The 25,063-nt window shown below is 37.9% G+C and overlaps 1 protein-coding gene across 6 annotated transcripts in view; it reads left to right on the plus strand.

Moving 5' to 3' along the window:
- The window catches only part of LOC144687324 (tyrosine-protein phosphatase non-receptor type 12-like), a 113,503-nt gene that overhangs the window by 61,591 nt on the left and 26,849 nt on the right, over positions 1 to 25,063 (plus strand). For all 6 annotated transcript variants that reach the window (XM_078553276.1, XM_078553275.1, XM_078553274.1 and 3 more), the window contains 6 exons: positions 1,764 to 1,906; positions 4,451 to 4,517; positions 6,043 to 6,120; positions 7,806 to 7,895; positions 10,664 to 10,749; positions 22,593 to 23,557. In XM_078553276.1, coding sequence (XP_078409402.1) covers positions 1,764 to 1,906; positions 4,451 to 4,517; positions 6,043 to 6,120; positions 7,806 to 7,895; positions 10,664 to 10,749; positions 22,593 to 23,557 — 1,429 coding nt within the window. The remainder of the gene's footprint in view (positions 1 to 1,763; positions 1,907 to 4,450; positions 4,518 to 6,042; positions 6,121 to 7,805; positions 7,896 to 10,663; positions 10,750 to 22,592; positions 23,558 to 25,063) is intronic.

Below are 25,063 nucleotides of genomic sequence, written 5' to 3' on the forward strand. Positions count from 1 at the left end.
GCGCCCAGAAGTTTTCAAATAGATGAGTCATTGGAGAATCGAAGTAGCATTTTACTGTAAACCATATGACATTTAGCTCCAGCAATGCTGTTGCATACTTCACAATTCTTGAAATTATAATTCATGTTACGCTTACCTTGGTGAATTTTTTTTATAACTCGTGCTTTAGCTAAAGAATGTTGGTAATGGAGACTGGAATAGTATTGCAAATTTACAGACCAGTTAGAATAAAGATGTTTCTGGTTGGCTTTTTAATGCTTCTTATAATCTTTTAGTAAAGAAACCATTCTACACCAGTTATGTCAGCTAACTATCCACCCAATCAGTTTGAGTGAAATTGCCAATTTATGCTATGTTATAGACCGATTTATGCTTTAGATCTGTGCTCAATGTAAACTGTTTTGAAACCGCTGATACATAGCCCACAGAAGATTCCTATGGGGATGAAATACTTTTATTAGATATGTCCGACGGCTTTTAAAGCAAATTCAAAAGGATGAAAGCGTACATTTTAACTCGTATATCATCCTTTCCATGACATTACTTATCTTTAAGTACTTTAACAAGGCTACATTTTGTGGACTTGGAATTTACCAACCTTCCATGGTTCATTTTAGGTGGAATAATGGGAAAGCAAATAATATCGTGTTGTCAATATACTATTGACTTGGCCTGGCTATTATCAGATGCATTATCTTTTCATAATTGTTTGGCTCATATATTACTGCCAAAAACCCAGTGCATTTACCATTGTTAATGTGTAAATCCATCCAGCAGCTTGTGTCATGGAAGAGATGTATCATGAATTGCTGCAAGTGGCTGGACAGTTTACACCACTCCGCTGTTTTCCTAATCAAAACGGCAACTTGCCCTGAAACTCCCTGTGAATTTCATAAAATTCCTGCGTTTGCATGTTATTTCTTCCTTTTATTTCCTTTTTTTTCTCTTTCAATCTAACCTTTTGTTAGGCTCAGTTTTCCTTTCTCATTCATTATTTTCTTCTCCATCAAGGGGAGGTGGTGGCGTAGTGGTATTGTCACTGAAGTAGTACTCCAGATACCCAGAGTAATGCTGTGGGGACCTAGGTTCCAATCCCACCACAGCAGATGGTGAATTCAATAAAAAATCTGGAATTAAAAGTCTAATGATGACCATGAAACCATTGTCGATTGTCATAAAAACGTGGTTCACTAATGTCCTTTAGGGAAGGAAATCTGCCATTCTTATCAAGTCTGGCCTACATGTGACTCCAGACCCACAGCAATGTGGTTCACTCTTAAATTCAATAAATGCTGGCCCAGCCAGTGATGCCCACAACCCATGAACGAATAAAAAAAAAAAATCATTCCTCTTTATTTCTCATTTCCTAAATCTCATTGGTTAAGGAGATGGACTTTTCAACACATTGTTCACCAAGGTCCCAGATGCCCAGTTGTTTTCATTGTGCCATTAATTGGCTCATAGTTCCCAACTTTTTATAGAGTAAAAACCTTTTTGAGGTGAAAGGTGAGGGAAAAGGTCTTAACTAATGAGGCACACCATGAGATGTTCTGATCCAGCAAAATTTGGGCCTTTATCTTCAGTGCACAGGTTATCAGCCATGTTGGTCGCAGCAGAACAATGTTAATTTAATGAAGGGCAAAAATGTGTGATTGATTGGTTCATCCTTCATTGGTTAATCTTCGGTGTGCCAGTTGTAATAGCGATTTAACTTTTGACGAGTAGGAGAGAATTAAGTATTCGTGTATCTCTTTCATGCCTAGGAATCTCGTAGAATCTATCAGTTCCATTACATCAATTGGCCTGATCATGATGTTCCATCTTCATTTGATTCTATTCTGGATATGATAAGCCTGATGCGAGAATATCAAGAGCATGAGGATGTTCCCATTTGTATCCACTGCAGGTATGGAAGAAAATATTTCTGCTTTTCTCCTCAATTGAAAGGGATAAAAGGGGCACTAATTTCTTGACTGCAGCTGTCATTGGAGCTAATTTTGATGTTTAAATGTGTATCTGTAAATGCCAGGATATGAGGAATTGTAATATGAACTTGCTTATTGTGTTCTACAGTTAGTCAGTCAAATAATTTTTGTTCTACAAACACAAGCAGAATTGTACAAATTTATGTTTGCTAATAGTCATCTGCAATCTGGGTACGATTAATTTAAGTTTAATTTACTTTTAGACCATAGTATGCAACACCTTTCCTATTCTGTTCTAATTTGTCAAATTATTTTAAATATAGATTTTTGGCAAGCGTTTGAAACCTAGAAGAGGTTCATTGGCATATTTTTGGGGGGATAAAACAAGTGCCTCTGGAGTTCTACAAATTCACTGGGTGATTATGGGAAAACTAGATTTACAGACAAATTTAATTCTTATACTGATGATACCAAGATTTTTTTTTTTAAAGCATTTGGATTCTGTATACACTTTAAAGAGAGTTAATCTTCCATGTGTCCTAAAATTCTTAGCTAAAAATCTAACAGCTAGTTAGGACTATGACATATAGATCAAAAGTCCTTCAAGTCCTGATTTGCGTGATTAACATTAATGGGAGTAATATTTGGAAGGTAAAATTGGCCTTTCAAATTTTGTTTTATAATGCTCTTGTGAAACGCCTTGGTATGTCTTACTACTTAAAGGTGCGATATAAATATTTGTTGTTCAGCATTCCCAAGCTGGGAAAGACAACAATCCACCAGCGATTCATGCTGGAAATTGCATATGTATGAGCATTAAAGGAAATGATGATTGCCCTTTACTATGCTACTGCCCATGATCAGATAGCTTACTGACATTCACTAACTAGATGCCCACATGAAGAATGATCACCTAGACAAGGTACCTGTAAGCTGTTGGTGCCTGTGAAATCATACCTTGCAAAATTCAATGCTTTCAGGAGAAATGGGGAAGAAATTAGGGGACAAAGTATTCTTTAAAATGAGTGGAGGTAATTTTGAAGTTACATTACATATATTTGTAGCATCTTCTGCAACCAGACAATTAGTGATGCCCATGGAAGCTGGTTGTGGGGGGTGGTGGGGTGGCCATGTGGGGGAAGAGTAAGCAAGAACAATCATTCCATGAGTTCTTGAAAGAAGAATAGGGCATATTCTTTGTTTAATTTTCATAGGGCTGGACTGACCAAATGGGAAATTGGTAAATTTTCTAAGTGCTCCTGTAAATGATTCCATATTATGTATTATGGGCTCTCCATTTTCTGTGAATTTTAAAAAATATATATGTATATCATGTATATAGTACTTAAATGTTAATTAAATACTGGAAGACCCCTTGAAGGGAGCAAGCATACTGCAGTAATTAAACGAGGATGAATTTATTGAGTTATGTTTGTGACTCAAGTGGAAAGGCATGCTTCCTTGTGTCATTATGAAGCTTAACAAGCGGAGCTCCATGAATGTACTAGAGCAATGTCAATAGCCTGTTACTTCAAGTGTAGATTTCTTTTAAAATAGTGAGCTGATGGCATTGTCAATTCCTCAATCATTAAAATGTGGCTGGTACAGTGGTATTTTGGTTTAACTTGAAATGCATATCATGGATGCCTGTGCATACAGACATAATGACTTCTCTGCAGTGCACTTAAGTTCACTTGTTTATTTTGATGTTGGGTTCTGGTAAGTGAAGATTCAAAGCAGGACAGGGTAACTGCTACAGTTCAAGAACCCATTGCAAGATTCTTTTGTATATTGAGATGTACAATTGGGAGTTATGATGAACAAACAACATGTTCATGATTTTGGCCAGTTGTTCATGATTTGAGGCATGTGTGTATACATATGTAAGGATCAGGCAGGTGGTAGTATGTAAACAGCTGTCAAAGAAAAAAATGCTACCACCTTTTTGCGGAGGGAGAAATTATAATTGGAGATGGTTGGATTAGATCAGAGTGGAACTAAATGAGGCAGCCCTATGGAGCTGGACATAAAAGGCATTAGAAGAGCATTTGTGTCAAAGGCTGTCTTTGGTTTGAGGGAGGAAAATGCATTGATTCTAGTCACAGAGAATGTTCTTTGTATGCCTTTGCTTTCCACACTAACTATTCTTATAGCTTCTTTGAGGAAAATTGTTTTCTCATGCCAAATTATAGGATGTTTGTGGAGTGTATTTAGACTAAGTAGAAACTGAGTTGACTGTTCTAACTTGCATCATGCTGGCAGACAAACATTTATGCTGCCATAATTTGCCACTGGATTTGAACCCAGGATCAATGAGATACAAGGTCTTTGAGTTTAACCTGCTGTGCCATCCAATGAGCTTTTAGTTGTAAAAGTGCAATTTTCTTTGCAAAGAGCTAGAACTGAAATTTCATTACATGAAGTCAGAGTTCCTGTTGTTTTAGTAATGGAGATGATGGTAGTGGTGACTGTGATTTAAGGAAGACGACTGAAATGAGTCATTTCCTGAAATTATATACTTACAGTGCTGGATGTGGAAGAACTGGAGCCATATGTGCAATTGATTATACCTGGAATTTGCTAAAAGCTGGGGTGAGTCATCTATTTCTCAACTTTTTTTTCCTCAAAGGAAAACCTGCATAGTCTAAGCAAATGAGCAGAGAAACGGGCAATATTTGGCCTATATTTGGAAATGCTAAGTTCTTAAACTCGGTTTACCAGTTGGCTGTGATTTCAGCATCTTCGGAATTCCTTATATTACAGAATATTTTCTCTGAATTGAAAGGTAGCAAACATAACCCTGCTATTTAAAAAAGGAGGAACAGAAAACGGGAACTGTAGCCTAACATTAGTTGTAGACAAAATGCTTGGACCTATTATTAGGGAGCTGTGAAAGAGCACTTAAATTATATTAAGCATAGTAAACATGGATTAATGAAAGAAATCATGTTTGACAAATCCCTTAGCATTTTCTGAGGATGCAACTAATATTAATAGGGAGGAACCAATGGGTATTTGGATTTTCAAAAGCATTTGCTAAGGCGCTACACAGATTATTACGCAAAATTAGAATTCAGGAATTGGGCTAATATCAGCATGGATTGAGGATTAGCTAATGAACAGAGAAAACAGTCTGAATGAACGGAACATTTTTGGGTTGATGAGCTGTAACTTGCAGGGTACTGCAAAGATCAGTACTTGAGTCTCAGCTATTTAATGACTTAGATGAGGGGGCTGAGTGTAACATATCTGAGGGGCTGGATTTTATGGCCCCCTTACTGCCCCTGCCCCCAGCTGACACATTTGAAGGCTGAATAGCTCATAAAGTAAAGCGGATGGCCTTCCCACTGCCACCCCACCCACCCTGACCCATCTCCCATATTATGGTCACTTTAATGGCCACTTAAGGGCCTCATTCCACATCCGCCGGGGAAGGCAGAGACAAGAGCCCAAATGCTGCATTGGATGCTGTCAGGCAGGAAGAGGAGTACCTCCTTTGGGGATCCGCCGAGCCTATCAGATACAACCCACCCCGCCCTCGACCCAAATATGTCCCCTACCCCTATCCCCACCACTTCATGGAGGCTGCAAGCCAGGCCTGTCCAAAATCCCAGAATTGCCTTTTAAATCTGGGCAGTTTTCTTCCTATGGGACTGCTGTAGTTCAAAAAGTGGCCACCACTCAATCCTGGTGCTGCTGGGACTACAGAGCTGCCAGCCAATCAGATTGAGAAAGTGCCTCCCCAGGCTGGACAATCTAGAACACGGGGCTGGCCATTTAGGACTGAGATGAGGAGAAAATTTTTCACAGGGTTATGAATTTTTGGAATGCTGTACCCTAGAGAGCTGTGGATGCACAGTGGTTGAGTATATTTCGGACAGCACATGATAGGTTTTGGGGTACTCGGGGAATTAAGGGGTATGAGGACAGTGCAGGGAGATGGAGTTGAGGTAGATGATCAGCCATGAACAGCATTGAACGAGGGACCTGGCTTGAAAGGCCAAATGGTCTGCTCCAGCTCCTTCTACATTCTTATGTAAAGCAGAACAATTGATTTTAATTCAATTTTATGGATTACAATTCACACTTTGCCAAAATGTGTCTTTTTTTTTGCTAGAAAATTCCTGAAGAATTCAGTGTGTTTAGTTTGATTCAAGAAATGAGAACACAAAGGCACTCTGCAGTTCAAACAAAGGTATGTTTGCATGTGATGCTTATTTTTATTCATTTTTCTCTGTAGCACCTTGGGATGTTCTTCTGTGTTAGAGATGCTGGTTAAATGCAATGAATGTCATTGAAAGTATGAGCTTTCCTTGGTGCCAAATTCTCTAAACAATTTCATTATTGCAATTGAATAAGTTATCAGTTGCTCTAACCTCCGAAGATCATGCTCAGCATGTAACATCTTGACATTAAATAGAATGTTTCACTGTAATAATTTTGAATGAATCTAGTAACCAATTGTGTGACATCTGTGCAAATAAATATGGAAGTCGTCAAAACAACAAAATGTTGAATTTTTGAGCAATTAGATCTTTGTCCAGTGGCATATCTTTTCATGGATAGGAATAAAATTCATTTTACTCTTTCATAACTGTTATTAATTTGGAGCACTTGTCCTTTATGCAGACCCTAAATCTGCTTTTGACATTTCTAGTGGCTCGTTGGCTTCTACTGAGTTGAATGAAAGTTAATACCCTCTTTTAGTAGATAAACTGTGTTGAATTCAGCAATGTGAAAAGGTTGTTGATTTTGAAGAAGTAGCCTGACCTTGGTGTTTATTTGTTGTAAAGAAAACTGTGGAAGTTTCTTCATTCAATGAAAGGAAATGCCTGCATCTGGAGGTGGTATACCATAACTCTTTTGCACTTTTGCCATCGAGGGTTCAAGTCCCATCTCGAAGCTCGAGCACAAAATCTAGGCTGATACTCTACTGCAGAACCAAGGGAGTTCAGCACTGTCTGCGGTGCCTTTTAGATGAGGCCCCTTCTATTCCTTCAGGTGGACATTAAAAAGAAAAATTAGGTGACAATATTTGGAACTAGAGCAAGAAAGGAGCTCTTTATTTCCTGGCCAGGAATTACTCATCGCCTGAAATAGATGATCTCATCCTGATCATAGTGCTGTTTTTGGGATCATCTATCATATATTTTGGGATCAGATTGGCTGCCCTATTTTCTATATTACAACTGTAGACTACATTTTAAATGTACTTATTCAATATGAATTGATTTAGGATAACCTGAAATGAAGAAAGATGTTATATAAATGCAGGTCTGTTTTTTATTTTTTCTATTTGACAATTTTTATGATGCAGATGAGACTAGATTTTAGCAAAGAATGCTTATATAAGTTAATTGCCAATGGCATTCCTCATGACTTTCTTAACTATCGGTAATTTTTCTGGTGATGGCTCTATACATTTGAGAATGCATTTAAAAATAGATTATAAATGTAAAAGATAAACCGCTTTAATGCTATAGAAAAAAATGTTGTATAATATTCTAAAATGGTAAGGAACTAAGTATAGAAATGGAAAAAGCCAGGAATATACAGCAGGTCAGGCAGCATCTGTGAGGAGAGAAAGTTATTGTTTCATTGGCCTGCATATTTCCAGCAATTTCCTGGTTTGATTTCAGATTTCCAGCATCCATGGCATATTGCTTAAGGAGCTAATCATTAGACTTTAATCATATAGGTGTGGTTGAAATATAAATTTAAGACAGCAGTAACATGTAAATTTAACTATGTATATGTATATAATAAAACCATATTCAAGGAAATTTTACAGAAACATAGCGGTCAAACCATTCTGCTACCTCTAATTTTTATAGCATTTTTTTAGTGCAAATACCAAGCCATGTGTCTCTTGTTTCTCAGGAGCAATATGAGCTTGTTCACCGTGCAATAGCTCAGATATTTGAAAAGGAACTACAAAGGAATCAACGCACTGAAAGTCTTTCTGACACAGTAAGTAATAGTTTTTACATCTTTTACTTCTCACTGTGGTGAATGTTTTACTTTCATTCCTTGCAGTATGTGATACATTTTACTTATTTTTGTGGGTGGAAAATGGCCACAGTTAACTACTGGTTTAGTACTATTAAGAATGTTGATGTTAAAGCACACCAGCTTATTTGTTTATCAAGTTACTTAACTTTTATACCAGTAACTTGCAATTGTTAAGTGTTTCACAAGTTGAAGCAAAACATTGAGGTTTCGCATTTTTAAAGTAGAACTGGCAAAATGGGTAGATTCCTAAAATTAAAAAAAATATATATTTACATGCAGATGGCTGGTTGCTTTTATTCCGGAAAGTCTGTTTCCTCTTGTGCAGTGAAATGTGGTCACTTACAGTACCTGTGACTTTGACATAATACTCTTTTTTTTTAAAGAACTGAGAGTAATTGAACATCTGGGAAAAGTAATTCAGTGGCAGGAAATTCAGCCCTTTTTAATAATACTCAGCAGCTGTTTCTCCTATGTGTTTTTTTTTGAAGCAATGTTATTTAATCAAGCTAGTAGGATCACAATTTTGTAATATTTTTGCAGTTGCATATTGCTGATTTAAATACAATATTGCTAGCCTATTGCTTTCACATTGGTGCAAAGTAGTTCAGAAACAGATCTGTTCTTGAGGAACAATGTGGTGTTGCTCAGGTCTTGTTAAACCCCACATCTATAGCTATGCATTGCAATAAGTGAAGTGAGTTGGGGGATAGAGAAAAGGGTTCAGCATATTGTGATTAGCAGAATGCTTTAATGTTCATGGTGATCCAAATAGCAATGTTCTAATGTTTTAAAAAAAAAAGCTGGTTATAGCATAAGTTGATCAAAAAAATGTACAGTATTTTGTACAGTATAATCCTTGGCACAAAAGTATACATCTTTGAGCAGTCTTTTTAAATTTTTAAAATTTTAACGATTAAATGTATAACATTTTTGTGTACTTAGTATATCTCAATAAGCAGCTGTGTAACAAAGTATGGATTTCACAATAGGTACTCACTTTATGTTTGTGGCAACGCAGGTGGATAAGGTAGTCAGGAAGGCATATGGCATGCTTGCCTTCATTGGCAGGGGTATTGAGTATAAAAGCTGGGAAGTCATGCTGCAGCTGTATAGAACCTTGGTTAGGCCACACTTGGAATATTGTGTGCAATTCTGGTCGCCACATTACCAGAAGGATATGGAGGCGTTGGAGAGGGTGCAGAGGAGGTTTACCAGAATGCTGCCTGGTCTGGAGGTTATTAGCTATGAGGAGAGGTTGGAGAAACTCGGATTGTTCTCACTAGCGCGACGGAGATTGAAGGGCGACTTGATAGAAGTTTACAAAATTATGAGTGGCATGGACAGAGTAGATAGAAGCTTTTTCCCAGGGTGGAAGAATCAATTACTAGGGGACATAGATTTAAGGTGAGAGGAGAAAATTATAGAGGAGATGTGCGGGGCAAGTTTTTTACGCAGAGGGTAGTGAGTGTCTGGAATGCGCTGCCAGAGGAGGTGGTGGAAGCAGGTACGATAGTGGTGTTTAAGAGGCAGCTTACATACGTGAATAGGATGGGAATAGAGGGATACGGACCCCAGAAGTGCAAAATGTTTTAGTTGACGGGCAATATGATCGGCGCAGGCTTGGAGGGCCGAAAGGCCTGTTCCTGTGCTGTACTTTTCTTTGTTCTTTGTTTTGTTCTATATAGTTTAGACTGTGAAATTTAAGAAACATTTTATAAAAAGTGTGAATGATAAATATATTTTATTTTGGTAAGTATTTTAAAGTAGTTTTTGGGTGTGTTCTGATTGCATAATTGTGGGAAATGGTATGGCAGAAATTGCTGAGCCCAACCAACCATGTGAGGAAACTGAATTGATATCAGTGGTCATTAACCTAGGATACCTTGTTAATTTCTAACTCTTTAACTGTAAACTCCATATACTTGTCCATTTAGCTCCACCAATCCAGTTTCCAGGATTTAATTGCCAATCACTGTTGAAAGAAATCAGCCTGTGCCTAGAATTAAAAAAATAACTCCCTGATCAAACATTTTTAAATTGATGGAAAAATAAGAGACACTAAATGTAGCCAATACAACTTGGAGCCTGATTTTTGTTGTTATACATGCCATATCCTGTATTTGGTTCTTAAGTGCCCATTTGTTCGTTCCTCTCTATTAACTATTTTCAAGGTTTTTGATTAAACAGGTAAGAGACATAATTCAGTTTAGAGAGGCCAGTCAAGCAATTTGTCAACAAGTACCATATATATATTCACATACAAAGTAAATAATATAAAAGAAACTCCAACCCTGCTCCTCTCCACTTGCTAGCTAAGTGGATAACTTTTTTTGTAGATTTCAGTGATATTAACTGCTGAAATTCAAGTTTCCCTGGATTTCGGAGCAGCTCTTTTAGCCGTTATGTTTCTCTAAGCTTGGAAAATTTGATTTAATGCTGTACAAGATTGGGCAATTAACACTTCAGACGTGGATAAATAAGGACCTATATTTATAGATGGGTACACACTTTGCACAGAAAGTACTACTCTACCTGCCTCCTGACCCTGGGTGCCTTTATTCCTTATCTCATTTATCTCTGCTTTTAAGACAGAAGAAAATATGTAAGAAAGACGATTAGAACCATATTTTGTTGTGCCTTTTTATCTAGCTGTATTTGTCATGAAAAGTTGTCTTTTATGATCATTGCCATTTAAACTGCTTTTGTCTCTTATACTCTTATAACAGGATGACATTAGTTCTGAAAATACAACCATTTCTTCTCTTCCTGACAAATCTGATTCACCGCCACCAAAGCCACCACGAGTACGAAGGTAACTTATTTTCAACTTGGATAACGTAACTGTTCAGAGCCAGATATAACTTTAATGCTGGTGATTGAGACTGTTGGAAGTCCTGAAGAAATTGTATCAATAAATAAGATGCGAAATTCCTATAGTTAAGCTCCATGGGATGTTAACTTGCATTTATGCCACTGCATTTGGGCCTGATTTTAGCTGATGAGCTGTGGAGTGACATTCTCAGAGGCACGCGATGTGATATACGAAGCATTGCTAATATTCTGTATGGACTATTTTGAATTGAAACTGTGTAGAGCAGTGTCTCTGTTCCAGTTTGCCATAAATGTGGAGTTGTGTCTTGAGCACATGCAAATCTGCTGCATGCAATTATTTTGATTTTTTTTAAAAAGTGAAGTTGCACTTAGTATCTTTTAATTTGATAACATCTCAAAGTACTTAACAAAGATAAAAATGATTGGACTTGAGAAATGGAGAGAAGTGCAACAGTGGCCAGAGTCAGAAAACAGAAGGCATATACAGGAAAGTAAGACTAACTATAATTGCAAAGGTGGAAAAGAGCAAGGCCATGGAGGAATTTGTAAAATAAGACAAGTATTTTTAAAAATCGATGCCTAGATAGATAGGAAGTTGGTACAGATTTGTGAAGTTCATAATAGGTGAATGGGAAGTAGTGAGGGATATGATATGAATGACAGAGTTTTGGAAGAGTTGCCATTTATGAAGGGTAGAACTTGGAAAGCTGCAAGGAAGATCAACATCCTGGGAATTACCATAGACCAGAAACTAAACTGGACTAGCCATATAAATACTTTGGCTACAAGAGCAGGTCAGACGCTAGGAATCCTGCAGCAAGTAACTTACCTCCTGACTCCCCAAGCCTGCCCGCCTTCTATGAGGCACAAGTCAGGAGTGTGATGGAATACTCTCCACTTGCCTGGATGAGTGCAGCTCCAACAACATTCAAGAAGCTGGACACCATCCGGGACAAAGCAGCCCGCTTGATTGGCACCCCATCCACAAACATTCACTCCCTCCACCTCTGATGCACAGTGGCAGCAGTGTGTACCATCTACAAGATGCACTGCAGGAACTCGCTAAAGCTTCTTGGACAGCACCTTCCAAATCCACGACAGCTACCATCTAGAAGGACGAGAGCATCAGACACATGGGAACATCACCACCTGGAAGTTCCCCTCCAAGCCACTCGCCATCCTGACTTGGAAATATATCGCTGTTCCTTCACTGTCGCTGGATCAAAGTCCTGGAACTTCCTTCCTAACAGTACTGTGGGTGTACCTACACCACATGGACTGCGGTGGTTCAAGAAGGCAGCTCATCAGCACCTTCTTGAGGGCAATTAGGGATGGGCAATAAATGCTGGCCTAGCCAGTGACACAAACATCCTGTGAATGAATTTACAAAAAAAAGAGCGTTGTATTAATCAAACCTGGAAGTGGTAAAGGGGTGGATGGACATTTAATTGGCAATTGCGATGAGTTTGAGGTGCAAGCAGGCAAAGGTAAAACAGGGCAGTTTTAATAATGGCAAGGATGCAGGGTCTGAACCTTTGCTCAGAGCTGAGCAGGCCCTTTGGGTGCAGGGATGTGGTAGGATTCGATACTATGGTTCACGGTTTCAGATGGGAGCTGAGCAGAATGGTGTCAGGCTTGTTGACATTGAGCTGAAAAATTCTTTATTCATTCAACTGTTAATATCAGCTAAAAGATGCAGCATGTGGATAAGGACAAGGAGCCAGAGATAGTGTTTTGAGACATACTTGATATGACCTTGCAGAAACGGTGTGAAAAAGATTTTGACTCCATGTTTTTGACCTTGACAAGATTCCAGCTTTATTGATCACAGGAAATACCCACATGTAGATCCATTAACCCCTTGGTAGTCATAGCTCCAATACTAGGTTTCATAGCTATAAATAAAACTGTAGGGGATATCATGTTGAGAGGTCAGATCGTAACCTCTGCGCCCATTTTGTTTATTTTAGTTTTGGAAGGAAGCTGTTGTAATGATTCTACTTTCCCATTTCCACATCTTATGTTTTTTTACTTATTCCATGATCTTCCTTTTTTGTTATTTAATCTCTCCTGCCTTCAACCCCGTCACAGACCATTCCTTTTTTTCTTTACTCCCCTCCTGCCTTTCCCTGCATCCATACTTGCTTTAAATTTGTCACATTTTTAACTTTTTTCAGTTCTGATGAAAAGTCATTGACCTACAATGTTAACTCTCTTTCTCTCTCCACTGTTGCCAGACCTGCTGAGTATTTCCAGCATTTTCCGTTTTATTTTATGTTAAGAGAATTTCATTAAAAAAAACTTGCTCCAGACAGTGTAAAATTGAAATAAAAATAGAAAATGTTGGAAATACTCTAAGTAACAACATTGAGCTACATGCCACACTTTGGAGAACACTATGTGCTTGCTCAAACATCAGAGAAGGAACAATCATGTTTCCCAATAGCCAAAAACTTAAAGATGTAATAATGGATTTATTTGCCTTGTGACCAGAGAGAATATGTTGAGAAAAGGTTTCAAATCAATCCCAGTATTCATAAATTTGATTTTTTTTTTGTTCATTTGTATTCTTACCTATGCAATTAATTTAAAGAATACATTATTGAGGGGTAACACAGTTCTTCACAATTCTGCTAATAATGATTAGTATATTGAAGCCTGTTGGGCACAGCATTAATGAGCACATGGTACCAGTGCATTCACGAAACGTCCTGCATCAGATTTGATGACTGAATGGAAAAACAGCAAGTAAAAGACTGTGATGAAATTGAACAGGATGCAGGAAACTACTGGAATTCACATCACAGACCAGTGAGAACTTAAATTTTAACTACACCAGTACTGCCTTGAGAAATCTTTTCTAAAGCATCTCCCCCTCACAATTTAAAATTAGTTGCTGTTTAATACTTATGAATTAAATAACTGTTGGCAGAGCTCTTTTTTCACTTTGCTTATAACAGTTGCATATTTTTAAAAAAGATCTCACATTCCATGACTTTGATCTTATACATTCAAAAATGTTCAGGTTGGACTCCCTTCCGAAGCATTGCATAGAGGTTTATAAAACCATTGAAACCATGAAGATTGTAAAAAATCAAAAATAAATAATATTAAAAATACATGTCCTCTCATGTGACTGTCACATGAGCAGGGACATGTTATTAATGAAACGTTAAAATTTTTATTTTATTTTTAATTGCTGTTGGAAACCTCATCCTGCCTGAGAAGTGCAAGGCCACTTGGCCTTTTTGCCTATCCGTCAACCGTAAGGTTGGACGGGCAGTGAAAAATTACATTTAATTGGGACTTTAACGGTCTTAATAAGCCTGTTAATTGTCGGAGGTGCGCTGCCGACACCCACGCGTGCCCGCTGACCGCAATATCACACGACGATGTCAGGATGCTTGCCCGATGTCATTGCGTGTCACTTTATGCTCATTCGGGTCAGGCGCACACCTGCCCAACAAGCTAAAAATTCTGGCCTAAGAGTGCAAAACATAAAGAACTAACTTCTGTTTATATAGCACATTACATGCCTTCAGCATATCTCAAAATGCTTCGCACTGAATAAATTATGTTGGTCGTTCAGTAACTGCAATGGTGCAAGAAGGCAGCTCTCCACCACCACCTCAGGCAATTAGAGATAGACAATAAATGCTTGCCTAGCCAGCGATACATATCCCATGAATGAATAAAACAAAACACTACAATCAATAAAACAACTGATGGCATTATGTCCCATCTGAATGCTGCGGAGCTACTGACTTCAACAGTGTCGATCTAGCCTCGCTATTAAAGGCATTTAATACATTGAACTTCATTTTTATCTATTTTTCTCTTGAAGCACTAACCCTTGCTGGGGAATGTTCCCAAAGTCTCCTTTTGGTACCTCACCAGGTTGCAAGCCACTCAGATCAGCAAATTATTCAAACAGTTGGTCAAGAGCGAGAGGTAGATGAGGATCACAGACGAGTCTGATTTTGATTCTGTTTTAACCTGAGATCCACCCATTAGTATTTTCTACCAGAGATCATGGTATCATGATCAGGTTACAGTCCTGGCTGGTTTCTACTTGTTATCTATTGCTATGAATCAGGGACAAAAAGACTGGGAATCAAACCTGACATATTCTCCTCTATACAACTTAACCATGCTGCCTTGAGCAACTGGGTTATGAAGAGAGTTAATCCTTCTACTGCAGTTGCAGGGGAAGGATGCAGTTCTGTCTGTCTTCTACAGCCCCCAAATAATTTGGAAGATTGAAACCTTTGTCTTCAGCCTCCGCCTCAAACTCTATTCCCTACTCACCGACACTATTCCTCTCCTTGGAAACTGTTAGAGGCTGAACCACACTGTTTGCAACCTTAGTGTCACGTTTGACCCTGATATGAGCTTTCAACCATGTAATCAAACTATCACTAAGATGACCTACTTCCACCTCTGTAACATCGCTCGACTGTGCTCTTGCCTCAGCTCATCTATTGCTGAAACCCTTATTCATGCTTTTACTACCTCTGAACTTGACTATTCCAATATAGCTGGCCTCCAATCTTCCACCCGCCAAACTTGAGGTCGTCCAAAACCTTGCTGCCTGTGTCTTAACTCATTTCAAGTCCCATTCATCCATCATTCCTCGCCTTGTTGTCCTACATCGGTCCCCAGTTAAACACCACCTTGATTTTTAAATTCCTGTCCTTGTCTTCAAACCCTCTCATTCTCACCTCTCCCTACTTCTGTGACCTGTTCCCACCTTAAAACCTTCTGTGCTCCTCTGATTCTGGCCTCTTGAGCATCCCTGATTTTAATTGCTCTGCTATGGCAGCTTTGCCTTCAGCTGCCTAGACCGTAAGCTCTGGCATTCCCTCCATAAACTTCTTCAACTCTCTATCCTCTTTTAAGATGTTTCTTAAAAGTTACCATATATACTCAAGCAATAGTCGATCTCATGTAAAAGTTGACCCCTGACTTTTGGCCAAAAAATACTACCTCTTTCTACTTATTACCCACTCGCTGCCTCTCCTGTCTCCCTCCCTCTCCTGCTCGCCACTTTCCTGTCCAGACCCTTCAGCTGAGCGAATGATCAGGAGCGGGGTGTCAAGAGGGAGGAAGTGAGCAAAAGAAGTTGCAAATGGGAGAGTTGGGCAGGGAAGTGGCGAGTGGGAGAGGGTCTCTGGGAGTAGCCCTGTTGCGAAACTATATTAGCCCCTCAAATATTGTTCGTGTATAAGTTGACCCCTTTTTGTCTATAAATTTGGCCTGAAAAGCTTGAATTTTACATGAGTATATCCAGTATAATATTATTTGTTTTAATAAGTAAACTATAAAAACAGAGGATAAAATCAACTTCTCCAATTTTTTTTGTAAAAAAGACTTGATAATATTTGGTTTACTATGGTTCTACAGTTCATTTTTCCCTTGATGAAAAATTTACATGAACAAGGTAAACAGCTTCCAAGTAACTGCTGTTAAAATGTCCTTGACTTTGTTCATTCCTCAAATAACTCAGTTGTCATTAGTCATGTTCTGTACAATTGGGCCTCTTTTAGTGTATCTATTTTTTATTCAAATGTTTTATGTAGCTATTTCCGTTCTTTTTACAAGATATGGAAATTGCATTAATATACAATTTCAGCTTGGTCATTGTGGTTTTGATAAACCCTTAGAAATATTAAGCGGGGAGAAGAGGAGGTGACTTTCATTTTCTTTTTGTTTAGTTACCTTGATAAATTTAAATTACTATATTTTAACCAAATTTCATTAACCTCTCTTTCAGGAAAGATAAGTCCATGTTTGACTTAAAAAGAGTGTGTTTAGAATAGTCTCGGGGTGGGGCAAGTGTTTTGTCCATAATTTAACAGTCATTTCTATGTTGTGCATCATGTAGCTTAATTGAAAAAGAAATACAGGTAATTTAAGATATCATCTTTAAAATGATTAGTACCAGTATATGGCGGAAGATTGATTGTTTCTGCGGCTTTCACTGAAGCATATCAGAAAGAAACCAGTTAAGATGCTAATTGTTTTTGCTGCGATGCTAAACTAGTTGCTAACGCTCCAACTGCATAAAACACTTGACATGCATCAATATGCAATTTGTTCACATCATAATCTATTCAAGGCAAGTGCATTTAGTTCTGGTCAGTCTTCCCATGGTCTTTAACAGAGGCTATGTAGCTGGAATTCATTAGGTGAATAATTTCTTGGATAGGCAAATTGGCTTCTCGAGGCAAGGCTGCATCTGAGTACAAAGTGTAAATTTTGGAAATTTGATACCTTTGTTAGTTGTGATTTTAACTACACAGCGTGGAGGCAAGGCACTAACTCCATAGATGCAAATGTCCCTATAATACCAATAGAACAATAATTGGTAATGAAGAGTGTATTACTAAGCTGTTGTGAAAAGTCTGTTACCGATTACCTAAAAGATTTTTTAAAGAAACACAACTGACTGGCTTCTCATTCATGAACTGATTGAGTATTTATTTCTCTGTTCATCCTTATCTTGATTTCTATTAATATATTTATATTCCTTCAATATATTTGTTCATCTCTTTTCAGCTTTGATTCAGCGCTTTGCCAAAAGCTTTAATCTGTCTTTCCCCTCTGTATGTTGACTGATAACCTGTGTATTACCTGCATTTTCTGGTTATGTTTCAGAGGCATTTGTAGTTTTTGTTTGTATTAGCTAATTCACTCTGATACAAGAACATCAAATGGTTACTTAATGGAAACCCTATACATAAATTCAGACAATGAACTGTTGTATTGTTTGCTCAGGCCACGTGGCTTTACACATTAGGTCATACTTTGGATTATAGGAAGCGATAGTGTTTGCCTCAGGAAGATAACTTTTGTGATGGGCATGAGAAAAGTATCTGGTAAGACCTCAGTGTGATATCATCTACATTTTCTTATGTGATCTTGCAAGGTTATGTCACTTTGATTTCATTAGTGTCCAGATTCTGTTAGAAAATTGCAGTTTTGAAGGGTTAAGCTTATGTTGTGCATATCTTTTTTGTTTGACTTGGCTAGTTTCCATTACAGTACTATTTCCTTTAAAACAAAACATGATTCACACTTTTCTCACCCTTTTGCAGAAGGAGTAGAGGATGGCTGAATTGTTAGATTTGATTTGCTTGAGTACTGGGAAACATTTCTGATCTCTAGCCTTGCTGCTCTGTCATAAAAGTATAATAATTCTCATAATATTATTGTGATTTATTGTAAAAGTAGGTTAATAGTGGGGTTTGGATAGTTTGTGTGTTGTGGGATTTAATTGAATTGGAGACAGCTGATCTGAAGGCTTTGATTCATGAAAAGGAAGCTAGGTTTGAAATGCTAAATACGTAAACATGGCTGAAGTTTTAGAATATGAGGTGAGGAGAATTTGCATTTTTAGATGAAACAGGGTAGTTTGAATTTCAAAGAGAGATGGTAGGATGTTATACCTAGCCAGAGAAGCTAGGCCAAGCAGTGTGTTTATTTTTCCCAAAGGTTACTGACAGTATTAGCACCATGAATAGATTCATATTATGAGAAAAGCAAAGTTCCAAAGATATATGGGAACAGTGGAATTTGCATTAAAAGGGAGAAACATGTATAAAGGAGAAGAGGCTATGTGACAGAGAGGAAGGCATTGCAAGATCTACCAGAAGTGTGAAAAGCCTCCAGTGTTTGTGCATTAAGATTCTGTCTACAGAAACTGAAGCTGGGAAAAGCCATTTTGTGTTAACTGGCTGGAATCTATTTAAAATCTATTTTTTTGTTTACTGTTGCCTTAACGGGAGTGTAAGTAGAAGCCAAATTAATTAGGGGTTTTAGGAGTTATCATAGACCTAGGTATGTGCTTGAAATATTTTCTTTTGTTAATAAACGTTTAATTTAGTTTTGTAAAAAACCTCTCGAGACTTGGTGGACTTATTACTACTGGACTATCGAAATAAAATACAAATTGCAAAATTGTTCTGACCGCGTGATCAAGTTTCCCTAGTGGATTTGATCCGCCTGGCACACATTATCTGCTGCATCATAACAGCTCATTTTAACTTTGCTGGTTTTCCCTTTCAACCTGTGCTCAGTCTCAAGTTAACTTACACCCACATTATCTATGATACCCTTTCTCATTCGTCCTTTCTCCAGTGAATATCAATTAATCTGATTCTTAGCATCTCAAGTCTTTGATTTATCATCCATGTTGTTTTCTCTTGATGCATCTCCATTACAAGGACACATACACTTTGACTTTTTTCATTCCCTTTTTTCCCTTCTTTTCTCTTTGCTTTTTCTCCTTTTTTCAAGCTTTTTCCTCTCCCCTTTTATCCCCCTCTCTGTCTAATACAAAGTTAACCAGTCTCTGGTATCCAAATACATTTTTTAGGTTTATGAATATCCTGATAATGTTAGCTGTACTGCAGTTCTTTGATACAGCTCCATATGGATGGAAATGTTAGATATATTAAGCAGAGCATCACTTACTGCTTTGGCATTGAAATATGTAACATCTAGTCCAGGTGTCCATCAGACACTTTTGGGGTGATTTCCTCTTGGTAATTTTAATGCAAACTTTGATGTTAAATTGAAACTGAATTTCTGCTCCTAGTCTTGTTTGGGTGAAATTCAGCATGGGTTTAAACACCACTAAAGATTTTCCAGTGCATTAAAAAAAATTGTCAATTGTTAAGCAAGAAGATCCAAGTAATTTAGTGTATTTCCATAATAATTGTGCTGTGCATGGAGATAGAGTGGTAAGGGAAACTCCCAGAAAGACCAAACTGGATGCATAAGGCGTAACACAAGAGGAACAGCATTGTGATAGTTACTGTTAGTGAGGTGGCCATTTTCCTGTATAGAATAGAATCCAGAGAATTTAATGGGATTCTATATTTAAGAAATTTCCTGTGTCAGGTGGGAAAATCTGATGATACTGGACTTTTTGCATTAATTGCTGGACAAAGGGGCCTTTGTCCCCTTGTCACCTGCATCCACTTCCAATATCTGAACCTATTTTGCTTCTCAAAACAACATGTAACAGAGGGGATAAAAGTTAATGATTTAAATCATTTGATTGTGCGAAATGCATCTGCTGTCTGCATTTCATGGCTTTTGCTTGTGAAACCTATGTATATCTCTTCCTCTGGCTGTATCCTGCTGAAAGGTGCGTCATTCGATTGGGGTCTTTGATATGAGATCATCAAAACTAGCAATGTGGTAAGAATTGTAAAACAATTGTTCTTGAACAATCACGCCTGGTCCCATCCAGACTGGCATCCCCTCACACACATCTTCCACTTTAACATCAGGTCACTTATTGCCCCTACTCCATAAGAAGGTAGCTATAGGTAGCTATTTTGCATCTATTCTTTTGAACATCCCTGGTTAATTTCCCTCACATTGCCACTTATCTCCCTGTATTCAAAAACTCCTCAAAATCCTATTCTACCCTATACCTGTGGGAGGCAGGTGTGGCTTCATTAAATTAAAATTGTTTTGCCTCTAATCTTGTTTGCACAAGGCATTTACCTCCATGCACGTCCTTGAGCTGAATAGATTCATTACTTGGATAGCATTGCTGTTCCCACCATTGAAGGAAAAATTGTTTGTCACAGGATCATTTGCCCCAGTTAATTTGGGGATTTTTAAAAACTCTTAACATTTTTAGATCCCATATTTCAGACTACTCTCCTAAGTGAACCACGAAGTGTTTTCACTTGCACTGATATCAAGATAAATTCATAGTGTATGCAGGGAACGAACAGAGAAGTTACAAGTTCATTTACTCTTGTGATTTTATCACAGGCTATCATGCTCTCCTTGTTTTTAAAAGGTGACAATCAAATTTATTGGGCAATCAGAATATATTGGAAAAACAAATTAAATAAATAGGCGCTGTAACACAATTTTAACCATTTAAAGTTTGCTCATATACTAGGCAATAAATTGTTCAAAGCTGATATGGTAAACAATCATCCAAGTGATCACTTAGTGTTTCTTTTCCTTTTCCTGTTGTCTATAGAAGCCAATGCGTCTGACTACGAAGGCAATAGGCAGATTCCCTGATTGGTAAAGCATACCTTTTAAAAAAACGTAACCAGAACAAAGTACTTTAAATGTTTTTAAACTGTTAATCAAACTTGCAAAAGATATTTGAATTGGATGGTTTACACCGTGCTTAGACATGAGTTTCCAGTAAACAAAAAAATTTGAGTTGGCACATGAATTTGTGAGCAAACTTGCATTTCAACATTTATGTACCATGTTTTAGAGTTAGGAGGCCAATTTGTTTGGGGCAACCTTCTGTCTCATGTGACGACGATTTGCACCATAGTGGTCGACTCTTAAGCATCATTTGGTATGGCTCAGGAGCCCCTCTCTGGCACGCAGTCTCTGCCGTATTTGCTGCAGAGGAAGACAGTGGGCTGAGAAGATGCACAATTTGCTGGCCTCTTGTTTTCTGTGGGCCCTCTTGGCCAGCTGAGCTTTTCATTTATGCTGGTCTCTTTCAGTGTCTTTCCAAACAGTCAGCATCCAAAGCTCATGGTTGCCAATGACTGTCTCCAGTTGTCATTGTCAATGTCCGCCGTGTACATATCTCGCTTCCAGATGTTCGTCTATCATAGATATGGACACCAAGGAGGTTCATCATACGACCATCATCCATCCAGTGAACATGGCTGAGCCAGCATAGGTGTCAGTGACTTAGCAATAATTGTGTGCTGATGTTGTTGCAATTGCTGTGGTCTCCTTTGTTCTTGTACAGTTTCACTGTCTTTGCACTGCCCCATCCCTCCAGCTGAGTGAGAGATGCTGCAGGAGTGCCGGTTTCCAGGGGTTGGTGAGCTCAGGCAGTGTAGCATCAGTGCTTGAAGCTTTTCCCAGTTAGAGATCAATACTGTGCTAGATATTAGACAAAAAGTTTCAAAGTTTCACTTTTGTCACCATCTTTACACTTAACTTTATGCTTTTTACAGATGAACTTTGAAGGTGTTTTCTGTTTAGTCACTTTGGTTGAGTACTTGTTATTGTATTGTGTGTTGCTTCCTGTTTCTTTGCTCAGAAATGGTGAGAATTGAACACAAACTTTCCACCTTCTGTGGCATATGTGGGCATTCAGTGTAGCGAGGGGCTTTCTTATTGTGTTAATCTTGTCATAGCACCCTGGAAATGAACTTTTATTTTAACATTTTGAATACAGTTTTGGAAAATAGTGCAGTGGGTTTGATAACTTTAAAAATCTTATCTGCAATATAATAAAATTACAACCAGGTTCTTGAGCAGTTGCAAAGTGTGACAGCAAAGCAGTATGACTTCTTTAAGGATAATGAATGCAAAGCACTGCCATATTAAGAAATTTGATAATTGTCAGAGTAAGATGATTTTTTTTTACAAAATTCAGTTTAAATCCAGACCAAGTGTACAAGAGCTCGATCGCTGTTTGAGTGCTAATTTAATTCTTAAGTTCTGAGTTGCGGAGAGAAAAGCAATAGTCAGGATGGATTGATATTGATTACAGTGCTTTAATTTGCAGTATTTTGTATGTACAAGGCAATGATGCTATGATATTCTAGTTACAGCATCTTGTAGATTGGTTTAAATTTTAATACAAATATTTTGTCTGCCACCTAGTAAGTATCCTCAATTCTGTTTATAGTATCTCATATTTGGTTCTTTCTTTGTATTGTGTGTCTAGAGTCTTTGCCTTCACAGGTAGAATTAATTATCCTTTTGAGTAGTGCTACTATCTAATCCTTTTCCTTTTTTTTCTCCTGCCTTCTCCTCCCTGCACCTGTTCCCTCCTTAACCACCCAACCAAAAATACTTCCATAGCTGCCTGGTAGAAGGAGACGCTAAAGAAGAAATCTTGCAGCCTCCGGAGCCCCAACCAGTACCACCTATTCTCACTCCTTCTCCTCCATCTGCGTACCCAGCTGTTACTACTGTGTGGCAAGATAATGACCGATATCATCCCAAGCCAGTAGTGCATTCATTTACAACACCACCTCCCACAGATCTCAATGAAAACTACAACAAACCTGTGGATACGTACAAACAGATTGAAAATTGTGCTGCGCACGCTGAAGCTATTGAAAAAAAGTTGGAAAGAAAACTGAGTATTGAAATAAAGAAGATACCACTCCAAGAAGGACTCAAAAGTTTTGAAATGTCCCCACCTGGAGGAAACGGCTCTTTTAACAGAGTGCCATCAAGTAAACTGAAGTCCACTTCAGCAATTGAGATTGAGCAAACAAGTAAATCCGTGGAATTAAGCTGTGGACAGATGTCTGTCAATTCAGAGGTCGATATTCAACACACGGATGCTACTCAGGAACGGAGGAGTTCTGATGTTGTCTTGAGACCAGTACAATTGCCACTTAAAGAAAGAGCTCATGCCTTGTGGAACAAGGCAAGCCATGAATGTACACCAACTACGTTTAGCAAGTCTTCCACTGGTGATAAATTGTACAATGCTCAATGCCATTCTTCTAAAGCACCTGCTGTACCAGCAGAACCATCATCGAAAGAGATACCTGTAGTTCAGCATTTGGCTGTGGACACCATTGACCACTCTGTAAATGTGGCACCCCTCAGTTTTACTAATCCTCTCCACTCTGACTCTGAGCCGGAGGAGATGGATGTTGAGAAAGCTGTACCTAAAAATGTTACCAGTATTTTAACAAGTGCCATTGTTACTGCCACCATACAAAATGAAACCCCTTCAACAAGAAAAATATCACCTATGTCTATTGCCCGAGAGCATCCACCCAACAAGTTAAATTTAGGAGTCCAGAAATGTAAGTGTTTACTTCACACTAAGAAATCCAGTACTCTTTTGCAGTGGGAGTCATTAATCACTTAATTTTTATGAAGGCTAATATTTTTTTAAAACTCTGTAAAACTTCACTTTGCATCTTACTGCTAGCTGTATTTTGGACTTTATAGCTGCTGTGCTATTTGATGGATGGATATTTAAAAGCTAAACCTACCTTCAAAAAAAAGCCTGTTCACAAGTGTCTCCATGTCACAAATCCAGACTCTGTGAGAGATCAATGGTTTTAGAGCACAATTTGCATACATATATATAAAAGTTTGTTCTATAAACATTTAGTATCTTTTTTAGAGAATTGGACTATGACTTCTATGAAAATAAAGGGGTTTTAATTCTAAACTACTAATATTGTTTTACAGTAACTATAGTTTTAATCATATAGATTTAAATACATGCGGAGAAATAGTTAATGTACAAGTTTAAACAAAAAGCAATATTTTAAATTGACATTTTTGAAACAATTACTTCGGCAAATTAAAAAATGCCTGTCTTGTTCCTTCAATAGCATTCTACCATTTTGCACCATAACAATTGGCAACCAGTTGAATTCCTATATTAAAAAAAAACAGAATTGTAAATGGTGTTGGGTGAAAACCTTTTAAGTACTGAGTTGTTGACTAGTTCTGATCAAGATCTGGTCATTTTAATTGGCTTGTTTCATTGCTCATGAAGTCTGGAGTATAATTATGCTCAGCTTTTAACTTAGCTTGTCTTTTTAAAGTCACTGTTTAGGTGATTCCTATGAGGAAGTGGTGTAAAGAGGCAAGTCCTGAAGTTAATTACATTTATGTTATTTGGTGAACGGGGTATATAGATTGTAGATGCCTCTACATTTCTGGCTACAGGTCAGAAATAAAAACATTTCTTTCAAAAGTTTGATACCTGGAGCAAGAAGAAAATTCTACAAAACTTTACACAGACATTTTACCAAAAGTGATCATTTTTTTCCTGTGTACATTTTCTCTGTGTATAAATTGTGAAAATTCATTAAGAGGCACTGTTACAGGAGTGTTCTCACACAGCCAGTGGGCCCCAGTGTAAGGCACTTGATTGGTTGTGTTTAATTATTCTCCTCCTTTGTGATTTAGTATTAAAATGCAAAGGGGACTTGTATATCCTTAGTTGTTTTAACTATTGAAATTTATTTAGAGGGGGTTCAGAGAAGAATGAGTGATGTTATTCTAAGATGTGGAATTTTAAGGTTTTTATATTTTTGTCATTCATGTTGTGCTATGCTGTGGTTTTGCTGCTTTGGTGAGAAAGTTGCAGTATGTATTGAAAAGAAGTGTCCTGCATTTTGTTTCCTTTGCAGCATCATTGTAAGTATTTCAATGCCTCGCTTTAGGAGGTTCCCTGTATTATCATGCTATTTTCTATAAAGTGGAAAGATACTTCCACCATCTATAAAACTCACACCAGGTGTGTGTTAGACTACTCACCAAGTTTCTAAATGGGTGCAGCCAATGCAGCA

This window comes from Cetorhinus maximus, chromosome 12 (assembly GCF_964194155.1).
Source record: "Cetorhinus maximus chromosome 12, sCetMax3.hap1.1, whole genome shotgun sequence".
Lineage (NCBI taxonomy): Eukaryota > Metazoa > Chordata > Chondrichthyes > Lamniformes > Cetorhinidae > Cetorhinus > Cetorhinus maximus.